Source organism: Mastigoproctus giganteus, chromosome 4, assembly GCF_048544385.1.
Source record: "Mastigoproctus giganteus isolate SK-2022 chromosome 4, ASM4854438v1, whole genome shotgun sequence".
NCBI classification, from domain to species: domain Eukaryota; kingdom Metazoa; phylum Arthropoda; class Arachnida; order Uropygi; family Thelyphonidae; genus Mastigoproctus; species Mastigoproctus giganteus.
Genome location: NC_143578.1, coordinates 237,117,988 through 237,130,745, shown reverse-complemented (window position 1 = coordinate 237,130,745; position 12,758 = coordinate 237,117,988). Strand labels below are relative to the sequence as shown.

Genomic DNA, 12,758 nt, shown 5'->3' with positions numbered 1-12,758 from the left:
TGGTTCACACCTGGGTAGTCACCCACCATGTACTTATGCATGGAGGTTATATGCAGGATATCATAGTATCCAATCAAATTGGTCAGGCAAGACTTTGCCTTAACAAAACCATGCTGTGTCCAAGCTATAACTGAAGTCTTGTCTAGATGATTCTGCCGTGCTTCTTTAACCAGTAGGCACCTCTGTAGCCAGGTGGGAAGGAGCAGCAGTGCGTAGCACACGCTTCTTATTTAGACCGGGGTTCGAGCCCGACACCACCAAATATGGAGGATGCAGAAAGGTCAAGGGAATGACCACCGCATATTCCCGGTGCAATATGGCCTTAGTTGCTAATGCTCCTAAAAAAACCAAACAAACAACAAACTTTAACCAGTGCCTCCATTAATTTTCCTGGAACAGAAGTTAAACTCACAGGTCTATAATTACTTGTGTCAAAGGCTGACACAAGTAATTATCACAAGTCTGTAATTACTTGTGTCAGCCTTTGATCCCGCTTTGTGAATTGGGGTCAGATTTGCACATCTTCAGTCTATAGGTACCTCCCCTGAGTCCAAAGAAGCTCTCATAATTATGGCTAAGGGTTTGCTTAACTGGATAGATCCCATCCACCCCGGGTGCCTTTTTTATTTTTATCCTCAACAAATTCTCCTCCACTTTCCTCTCAGTTATTACAAAATCATCTAGCTCCCTGCCAGAGTTTACTTCACCTCTGGCATTCCCCTTCCTGAATAACTCCTCATGTGTGAATGTAGATGCAAAATACTCATTTAGTTTGTTAGCCACCTGAGCAGGATCCTCAATTGTTGAACCATCAATATCCAGTGGACCAATCTGATTCATCCTTTTCCTTCTAGAGTTTACATAGATAAAGAACTCTTTTCTGTTTTTCTTTGCATTTCTCATAATCTGCCTTTGCCTGCCTAATCTCCTTTGTGACTTGGTTACAGACCAGCTATATCTATCATAGGCTTCCATGTCACCCATTAATTTATATGTATCCCATGCATTTTTCTTCTCTGCCATATGTCTCATTAGTTCATCTGACATCCATTTAGGCCTAAACATTGAACAGTATTTCTTAGTTGGTATGTACAGCCTAGTAGCTTTCAAGATATGTTCTTTGAATGCTTCCCATTTTGAATTTGCTGTTGGTAACATCATCAGTTGGTCTCACTGTATAGAATTTAAATACTGTCTCAGGCCATTGTAGTCGCCTTTACGATAGCAAAAACCCTTCCTTTTACCCCTGATGGTAGTTACCTCTTTGAGTAAATCCCACTTCAGCACACTGTGATCACTGCCACCTAGTGGTTCCTTTATCTGCAGATTCCTAATGCATGAAGAATCACTACTGATATCAGATCAAGAGTAGTACTCCCTCTAGTTGCCTCCCAAACATGCTGATGTAGAAAATAATCATCTAATAAATCCACAAAAACCTTGGTAGTGTGTGAGTGACCAACCCACAAATTCCAATCAATATCTGGGAAATTAAAATCCCCCATTATAAGACGCTCTGATTTACTGGCCCATGTAAATAAATAAACTAACACACTTAAATAAATCACACCTTACCTCTATATAACAATTTTGCCACAGCTTCGGTCATTGGATGCATCACAATGAATTGGTGTCTTCACCAGCCAAGTTTCTGCCTATGCCCCAACACCACTGTTCTTGCAACAGTTATACCATATTATCCAAGAGGGAGTCACCAACTAGCATACCATGGTCTGCATCTGGAACATTAGCAATTTTTCACATGCTGCCAGTCATACAATTAATCCATTAGCTAAGCATGAAAATTACCGATTCTCTCTTCCCACCCCACTATATAGAAGTAGTGGAGCGGGGAGGGAAAATCGACAGCTGTATCTATTGAGAATTGGACACATGTTTATATGAACTTTTTTACTCAGAATAATCAATACTGTAACCTCCTAAAATATTTACTATTCCTCCTGAATCATCCTGTGTATATATATATATATATACAACCTATTATTTCTGTGTATAGTGCACAACCTATTATTTCTATTTGATACCAATTTTTATTGGTATCAAATAGAAATCTATTGAGATTTGGATCTATTGAGAATTGGACACATGTTTATATGAACTTTTTTACTCAGAATAATCAATACTGTAACCTCCTAAAATATTTACTATTCCTCCTGAATCATCCTGTATATATATATATATATATATATACACACACAACCTATTATTTCTGTGTATAGTGCACAACCTATTATTTCTATTTGATACCAATTTTTCAATTTATAATATGGCTTCCTGAAATAAAAAAAAATATTACACATTTAATAAAAACTGTACAATAAAAAATTATTGTACAGTTTTTGAAACGTATAATGTGGCTTCCAAAAATAAAAAATTATTTTATGTTTTTTTTTCTAAAGGAGGAACATATAATAATTTGTTTTTCAAAAGAACAATTCATTCTGAGGAGTGCGAACTTTTTTCTTTGAGCACAATGAAATAGTATTAGTAGTGGCCAATGATGCAAGAAAGCATGCTTATAAAGCACCAGCCAAAAAACAAAAAAAAATTCCTGCATCACCTGCCCATCCCCCTCCAACAGTTTCTCTAGTTCTTCCTTTAATTTATTCAAACTTCTACAACACCAAATAGAAGTTTGTACCATCAGTCAACCACCTGTTGGCTGAAGGTAAAATTCTGCGTGTCTATCCTGCAGCTATCCTTCCTCAATTTGAATTTATGTCCCCTCATTTGTAAACTGAGCAAGAGGAGGATTTCATCAGCATTGAGCTTGCTTGCTCTATCCATTCAAAGCCTTAAACACCTCAGTCAGATCACCTCACAGTTGCCTAGTCTCCAGAACTCAAACCTTTCTTAGGTCAGGAAATGACTACCGCATATCCCCGAAGCAATATGGCCTTAGTTGCTAATGCTCCTAAAAACCAAAATAACAACAATAACAACAAACCTTTCTTGGTAAGAGCACCACTTTGTTCCCCTCACCAATCTCATTGCCTTTCTCTGTACTCATTGCAGCAACTCCTATATTCTTCCTAAAATGAGACCTCCAGACCTGCTTGCAGTACTCAAGATGTGGCCTGACCATTGCCTTATACAAAGGGATAAGCACCTCCTTATCCCTAGTAGCAAAATTTCTGTATAGCATTGATAAAACCTCATGAGCTGTCTTGACAGCCTGTCTGCATTGCTCAGAGAACTTCATATCTGACTGCAAAATTATCCCCAAGTCCTTTTCATTTTCCACTACCCTGAGTATAGTATTGCTCAGTTGGTATGTTAACCTGGGATTACTGCTACCCATATGCACTGCCTTGCATTTGTCAATGTTAAACTTCAACTACCATTTCTCAAACCATTGGGCCCTAATTTTTCTAGATGTTGTTGCAGTAGGTCGCCCTGATTGCTGTGATTAACCACCGTGCAAACTTAGACATTAAGCCTGATATACTGTCATCAGTATTATTAATAAATATAGAAAACAACAATTGAACCCTGGGGATCCACTAATCACACTACTCCATGAAGGGCAGTGTCCATTAATAATCACTTGCCTTAATTTGCCTTTAGCCAGCGGGTGGTTGGTGGGTGGAACAGACTTCCATCCCTTGTCGTGGAAGTTGATAGCCTAAATAAGTTTAAGGCTCAGCTGGACAGGTATTTCGAACGAACAGAGGGGTGAAGTGGAAGTGGTTATTTTTATTTATTTATGTTACTTTTTTTTTTTTTTTTTTTTTGGCTGATGCTGCATAAGCTTGCTTTCTTGCATCAAATGCCTCTACTAATGCTAATGCTAATGCTAATGCTAATCACTGTCTTTTCCCACTCAACCCATTCAAATTGTTAGGTATGGTAGAAATTTAAAATTAACTTAAATTAAAATTAAATTTAATTTAAGTTAATTTTAAATTTCTAAAAATTTCCAAAATTTTTAGAATTTTCAGTAGAGAAATCAAAAAAGACACTTTTATTAAAAGGTACTGGGATTTTCAACTGCATGGACAAAGTACATGAAGAGTACAGGACCACTAAAATTCATTAGGAGCCTCAAAGATCTTGCATGCTCAGCTCAGGGTTGAAAAGGAAGCAGAAAAGAAGGTAACCAAACCCTTAGCCATAATTATGAGAGCATCTTTGGATTCAGAGAAGGTCCCTATGGACTGGAAATGCAAATATATTCCTAATTCACAAAGGGGATCAAAAGGTGACATAAGTAATTGCAGACCTGTCAGCTTAACATCTATTCCAGAAAAACAATGTAGTCAGTGGTTAAAAAAGTAGTGCCATACCAGCTAGACAGGAATGCAATTATACTGCAGTCACAACATGGATTTGCTATTGGGTGGGCTTGTCTGACCAATTTCATTGTTTGATTGGGTACTATGATGTAGTAACAAAGGAACTGGATGAAAAAAAAATTATATCATATACTTGGATTTCAGGAAGGCTTCTTTCAGGAAGGATACTGTTGCACATAAAAGGCTGCTGTACAAACTATAGAAATGTGTCATTAAGAGCAAGTTACTGTGATGGATAAAGAGATGGTTGAGTGGTAGAAGACAGAGTGGTTATCAGTGGCCACTGGTCTTCATAGACTAATGTTATTAGTGGAGCTACCCAGATTTCAGTGTTTGTCCATTGTTATTTTCTGTATTTATTAACAATATTGATGAAGATATATCAGGCTTAAGGTCTAAGTTTGCAGATGATGTAAAGGTTAGCAGAGTGGTTAACAACAGTCAGCAGAGTGAGCTACTGCAACAAGATTTAGGAAAATTTGGTCGATGGGCTGAGAAATGGCTGTTGAAATTTAACATTGACAAATGCAAGGTACTGCCTATGGCTAGCAATAATCCCAGATTAACATACCAACTATGTGGTACTATACTCAACATAGTGGAAAATGAAAAATGTGGTAGTTGTGCAGTCAGATAAAGGTCTCTGAGCACTGCAGACAGGCTACCAGGACAGCTCATGGGGTTTTGTTAATGATATATACAGAAACTTTGCTAGCAGGAATAAGGAGGTGATTATCCATTTGTATAAGGACATGATTAGGATGCATCTTGTGTACTGTATACAGGTCTAAAAGCCTCACTTTAGGAAGGATGTAGATCTGCTGGAATGAGCACAGATAAGGGCAACCAGATTGGTGAAGGAAACAAAAGGGTGCTCATACCTAGAAAGGCAGCTTCAGTTCTGCAAATTGCAGCTTCTGGAGACTAGGCAACTGTGAGGTGATCTGACTGAGGTATTTTAAGGATTTGAATGGATTGAGCAAGCTCAGTGCTGATGGAATCCTTCAGCATTGAATAATCCTTCATTTATATCCAATTCTTCATTTATGTCAGCATTCAGCAATCCTTCATTTGTGTCCAATTCTTCATTTATGTCAGCATTCAGCAATCCTTCATTTATGTCCATTCATGTGTAATCTGAATTGATTACACATGAATGGACATAAATTCAAATTGAAGAAGGATGACTGCAGGATAGATGTGCCGAAGTTTGCCTTCAGCCAACAGCTGGGTGATTGTTGGAACAAACTTCCGTCTGGTGTTGTAGAGATTGTTTGAATTTATTCAAGGAAGAACTAGAAAACTATTGTCGGGGATGGATAAATGAAATGGAATTTTTTTTGTCTGATGCTGTATAAGCTAACTGTCTTGCATCATTTGCCTCTATTAATACTAATACTAAAATGTGCTATTGTTTCTTAAACTTCATAGAATATACATTTATCCTGAATATAAGCCTCAAGTATGAGGCTTGTTATCAATATAGGAAAACCAAATTAACCAGACTTATGAAAACTATTATCCAACTTAAAAAAAACTCTCACTGCTCCCCAGATGCCCATATCAGTGTTGATTGGCACTTTCTCACTGGGGAGCTAAGTATATGAAAAACTGAACCTGAAAAATGAATCCACAAGAAAATCCTTAGTTTGTGGATATAGTTTTCCATATACCTAGTCCTTACTGAGGAGGTGCCATTCAGCACCAAAACAGCTATATGGGGAGTGGTAAAAGTTTTTCATAAGTTGGATAATAGTTAACTTTTAATTGCCCAGTTCATTTGGTATTCCTGTAATTATTAATAGCTTGTACTTGAGGATTATGCTGATCACTTCTATTATTTATTATTATTTTAGTATGCATATTTTTTAAGTTCCCTTAATTTAAAACAGGTGACATTTAAAAAAATTATCATACATTATATTGAATGCACCTTTTTCCTTGAGTAAACATAGCAATTGCTCCTATGTTGCCTAGCTACACATATGCTTGATTAGAGAATATCATGATAGTTAACAAGCATGGTATTAATGAATGGTGGGAATACATTCTTGCTTTTAAGTTCTGATCTGGTTTAGTGGTAACCTATTTTATACTGGATCTGGTCCAGTCTAAAATAGGTTACTACTAAACAGATGGGAGTTTTTCATTGCTTGCGCATATGTGTGATACCTTTAAATTAAGAATATAACAAAAGTTATTTGATTTTTCTCATTAATATATGCATTTGCAATATGATTATAAATATTATAAGTGTTCTGTAATAATTAACAAAAGTAAAGAAAATATTAATTATGATATTTATTTTACATTTTATTAATTTTATACCAAGAAGGGATTTAGACTGTAGAGAATTGCATTTTTGCTAATGTGTAATGTTGAGAAAACAAATTAGTGACCCTTGCCGTAGAAATTATTGTTTAAGCTAGCACTATTAAATAATCTCATCCATCTCCTAAAAACTTTATCTGTATACTATCCAAACTTTTGAAAATATTTCTTCTCTGTGAGCAAGATTGATAAATGTTTTTTAATTCAAGGCATAGGTTGTCCATTCCAGAAATGTCTTAATATCAACATATCAAGGGCAATATAACATGGTGTGAAAACTTGTGTCAATCTTTCCACAAAAACGGTGATCATTCTCAGTCAAACCTAATGTTCTTAGCTTGATCTGAGTCCATGCCCCAAGTTCAGTAATGTTGTACTGAGATCAAAATGAAGCCAGGCTGTATACTTATAGTTTTAATATCTGAGAGAAACTTATATGTTTCCTTTGTACTTTTTACTTCTTTCTCAACACTCTTGCTAGAGTTGTTTGATATTCCTTTAACATTCTTTTCCTTTCTTGCTCTATATGGATGCTAATCAATTCAGACCTCAGGACACAGCCCAACTTCATGTATCTCCAATTTTAGGGGGTGGGGGCAATATGTAATCAAAGAGTACATATTACTTATTACATGCTCTGTGTGTGTGATAAAAATTATTTTGTTATTATTACATACAGAGCCCAACCATTGGAGAGCTGAAAATAGAGGACAGCTTAATATTCTAGGTTTGTGTTGGGGGAGGGTTCAGTTTTATAGAAAAATATTCATTTGGAAACAAAATATAATAGTGAACAATCTGAGTTTTTACCAGGGCTTAAATTCATGTTAGGGCCCTAATTAAATATCATGCCTCCATCATAATTTTTTATTAGTATGAGTTTGTATTTATGAAAATGCAAGGGAATTCAGAATATGAACCTGTGCAAAAGTTGAACTTTATTTCAAAATGATTTTTTTTAAAAATATTTATTCTATTCTCTAACAATATTCATGTTTGATTGCAGATATACTCCATCACATTATAGTTAAGGGTAATAATCTTTGTATTGCAACCTGCTAATATGCGGATCTGAAAAAATAATAGAATCCAGGATCAAAGTGTACTATCATTAGAGTTCGTTTGACTTATTGGATAACTTCATTAGCCATTTCATTTAAACTGGAGAAAGATGCACTCCATAACATGTTCCATTAAGTTAAAAAATTTTTTTAAGATTTCACTTATTTATTTGAACAACCAATAATTTTAAAATATAATTTATATTATTTCTTATTCTCAAATATATCACTTTCTGCTATTTTTTGTGTTCAGTGATTTTAATTTTATTTGTTATGTTTATTCTGCACTTGCAAGGGTAAGAATTATTGTGCAATATAAGGTGTTAACTGAATTTAAAGAATTATGTTGACTTTCAAATCATTTTGATTTCATCTAGAATCTTGGTTCTATTATTACTAATAAAAAGTGGCTGTATTTATAATGTTTATAAATTTGATTTTTGTTAATGTACATCATTCAGAATATAAGAACCTCTATGCAAGAGGTCTTTATTAAACATAAAGCCCAGTTGTATTCACTTATGTTTCCAATTCCTACCTCTGTTTAACCTTTTGTTGATATCCTACAGAAAGCTATATCAGAGGTATCATTGGACATGAGAAACAGCACTGATTGTGGAACATTACTTAAAATTTGTTAGATGCTTGACACAAAATCTCTTTAGTTTTATAAACAATAATTAAATTTTATTTTCATATATGAAATGCAATTCTAGGAAATTAGTGCTTTTCTTTCATCCACCCTGTCCATTTTCTCCTTCTGGCCAAGTCTTTTGGAAATATTCTTCATAAACTTCCACTACACTTTCAGGAAAACATAATTTTCACATATTTGATGCAAGAACCACCTTGATGCCTTGTTGATAGTACACTACAGACTCCCTTTTTTTTTTTTTTAGAAATATAGGGGACCAAAGTAATATTCTCTTGAAGTTCAATTAGTCTTGTTGCCCAGCCTTTCCAATGATTCTTATAAATTCAAGAAGAATTTATAATTTGCTTTTTTCCATTGACAGTTTGTGAACTATTGGTTCACAAGCTGTACTCTCACTACAGAATTGTTCAATTAACATGCCCAGCCTTTCCAATGATTCTTATAAATTCAAGAAGAATTTATAATTTGCTTTTTTCCATTGGCAGTTTGTGAACTATTGGTTCACAAGCTGTACTGTCACTACAGAATTGTTCAATTAACATGGACTAACTGATGATCTGTGAAATCTGTGAGATATTCCTTTCTTCTATGTCATTAAAAGTGTTCTTCAGTTGATAAAGAGCCACCTCCCTGCTACCTTCCTGTATAGATTTTCATATTAATAAAATAGTACATTTTAGCATCTGTCGGTGATAAAATTTCAATACCGTATTGAACCAGCTTGTTTGGTGTACAATAGTGGAAGTATGGCTTGAATATCTCATTTACTGTATGCTCACCAAAAGAGGGGTAGAGTCAGCAAAGTTATCCAGCTCTGTCTGAGTTTCAGAGATGGTTGCATTTTAAATCTGAGAGAGCATAGAAGAAACCAAAATCTCTGTAAGGACTTAGAAATTCTAAATATTTTTATTCCATGTTTTACTCACATATGTTGACATCATATCTATAGACATATGATGATATCTATAGACATCAGTGATTGAAAAATCCTGGAAACCTTTCCTTATTTTATCTGTACTCCTTCCCACATATATTTTTTAAGTACTTCAATTCTCTGGTTACACAACATGTTGGTATATTGTATATGCAATCAAATCCTTATCATATCAGGCGAGATGGACAGGAGAAGGCAATCAGTGGGAGTGATGAAATCGTTACAAATAATCCCTGGAAGATGTATCACTATCTTATATTTCCTTCATACATTACAGAGAGGGGACTTCTTTGTTCATTTTGATATGTCATTCCTTCCCCCCCCGACAAAATGTTTAGTTTTATTTATTTTCACCAATCTTCTCTTCATGAATCTTGCTCCTCTGAGCCGAATCAGTATCATGTTCACTTTCACTAATGTGATCAAGTTATCCTCATCTTCAGAATAAGTTATTGTATCCTCCTCTTTCAGTAGATTTTGAATTATTCAGTTTCAGTGCCTGGATTCATTATAATATTAGTACATGATATTTGATAAACTTTCGTGATAATATCTTTTTTTTTTTTTTTTTTTTAAAAATCACATTATTTTTAATTTTTCAGATCAATATTCCATATAATTTGAAAATTTTCTATGGTGTAATATTTTATCTGCAATAACTCGATAATCCATATTCTTGTATTATTTATGGTCTTATGCATGTTGGCATATTCTTACATGATAAAGTGATTCAAATATGTCTTCATTATTTTTAAGAACCTGGCTATTTTTCACCCCAATTAATTTTAGATCCCAGCTTGTTATTTGCATCTTTATTACTGGTATAATAAATAGGCATAATAAAGTGAGAACATAACTGATTCAGCAGAGTTGTCTTATTGAATTCTCTTATAAACAACTTAATTTCACCTAAAAATTGTTCATTCACTGTAATATCACTCATAAGCCAATGTAAAAAGCTTTATGGAATTGTGATGTTGATCATTGTATAATCTGTTAAAATTTTAACAATTATATAATCATTAAAATGTTTATAATTATTTTAAATTATCTGTTGTATAATATTTTTTGTTACCATATGTATATAATGTGATGGGAGTTTTAGATATTAAACTGATTTAATTATTTAATGAATGTTCCTGTTATTTCTTGTACTGTATATTTACACATTGGTCACATTCGTTAAATTTACAAATACATTATTAGTATTCAGATAGAAAAATTATACAAGGAATGAATTTTTTTGCATCTACCAAACCAAAAAAAAAAAAAAACACCTTTAGCAATCACTCATAATTTTTCTATCACCAAAAAGTGACCATTGAGTTCTGCCACCTTGAACCTTACCAAACGCTCTGCCTCAGTGACTGTGGAAATTAATTTATTTCAGTGATCTTCAAATGGAAAATTCATAAAATCCAACTTTCAAGTATATTAATTTTGCTCATCCCTCTTCAGAGCTTTATACATTTCAATCAGATTTCCACCCTAGAGTATCAACTTTGTCAATTTTGCATGCAGTCTGCACTTTCTAGGGATGGTGATTAATGTTCTTTTACAAATTTGGTTGCCTTGCTTTGAGGTGCAGTCTCCTCCAGACCACAATGCAGTATGATGCTAAGACCTCACTTTTCCATGTGATGTTTTACCTGCTTTTAAAGGTCTAGTAACTCATTGGTAGGACACCATGTGACTTCCCAATATGCTGCCTACCGAACTTCATCTTTCACTGTGTAGTAGAGGTGAAATTATATCTGTGTTGCCTATGACATTGTACTGTATAGGGCAAATACAATCCAATTCTAGGGGTTTAAGGTATATATATAACAGTTGTTGTGTGTTTAAATGGAAGTTTTTACTTTCATACTTGTCTGTTCACGTAGACAAAATACATTATTCAATTTAGCATACTTGACACCTGATGCATGGCAAGTAAGCTTGGAACCAGCTGTCCCATTTCAGATTTTTTTAAGTGTATAGCAAATTGCCTTTTTTTGGATAATACCATACAATTTAAAAAGATATTAGCAGCTTTGGCAGATCAACACTAACTTTATTTGTCTCTAAGTTGAACATAAGCCCTAAAGATCAAATACTCATTGTTTAGTCTTTAGTATGGGAAAAATTGGCTCCATGATCAAAATCAAATACAGTAAAGTGTACAATTTTGTCTTATATTTAGTATCATTAAGCCTCAGTTGTTATTTCTTATATCATATTTTTTACCTAGATCAAATTGTTTTGAAGCATCATAACCTATGGTTTTGACTGTTAATCACCCTCAAACCTGAATTTACTCTACATAATTAAATAAAGTGATGTATCCTTTATTTAACTATGTAAAAAATCCTTTAAAAAGTGATGTATGTGGAGGGAGAGACATTGTCAAAGTTTACCAAAACTTTGACAATGTCTCTCCCTTCCCCATAATTCCCTCATCAGGGATACATCACTTACTTTATTTAAATATGTAGAGTGAAGTCGTTCACTTTTAAGGGAATGGGAATTAACCTTCATAAGTAAGAAAGGTTAAATCTGTCATTTCTATAGATTGAAGCCATGGGGTTTTAGGGGATGCAAAATTTTCCCCAATATGCTGCCCTTGTTTAAAAATAAGAAAATTTGAACCATCCATGTCTTTGGGTAATATCACTCATATGCCATTGTTTAAAATTTGCAAAAGTCAAATCATAACTTTTCATCTACATATTAATATTTATTCATATTTTCCATTCTTAATTGGGCAGTAGCATGATTTTAGTGTTAGTAATGGCCATGTGGTGCAAGGAAGCCTAAAGCTTATGTTGCACCAGCCAAAAAAAATAAAAAAGAGTAAAATAATAATAATAATGAAATAAAATAAAATAAATACTTAATAAATAATAAAAGAAAAGGAAATAAACAACCTATGCATTTCCCTCCTCCTGAAGGTAACTATCCAGTTGACTTTGAATTTCCCCAAGCTGTCAGCTTCTACCATCAATACAAATGTATAGGGTAACTTATTCCAGTAATTTATAATTTACTGGCTGAAATAAAACCTCCTGCAATCCTGTCTAAACATCTCCCTGTAACTTGAATTTATGGCCCTAGTTCTAGAATCATTTTTAACCGTGAAAATTTTGTCCTCATTCATTTTACTTTTGCCTCTCAGAGCCTTAAACACTTCAATCAAGTCTCCTCTGAAGTATCTACTTTCCAAGCTGTGCAACCTACATATTCGCAGTCTTTCCTCATGGATGCCCTTTCACTGATTTTACCAGGCAAGTTACCCATCTTTTGACCCTCTCAAGGAGCCCGATGTCTTTTTTAAGTGTGGTCTCCATACTTGAACACAGTATTCCAAGTGTCTAACAATAGTTGCCTCATATAGTGGGATTATGATATCCTTATCTCTATTAACAAATATTACCACTGTTTATACATACACTGAGTGATCACTGAATTATGACCACCTACCT

The 12,758-nt window shown here is 34.1% G+C and overlaps 1 protein-coding gene across 1 annotated transcript in view; it reads left to right on the top strand.

Moving 5' to 3' along the window:
• LOC150087520 (uncharacterized) overlaps nucleotides 1-7,678 on the top strand; it is a 217,197-nt gene extending 209,519 nt beyond the window's left edge. Inside the window, exon 33 of the mRNA XM_090372513.1 lies at nucleotides 7,654-7,678. Coding sequence (XP_090228639.1) covers nucleotides 7,654-7,678 — 25 coding nt within the window. The remainder of the gene's footprint in view (nucleotides 1-7,653) is intronic.
• The last annotated feature ends 5,080 nt before the right edge of the window (nucleotides 7,679-12,758 follow it).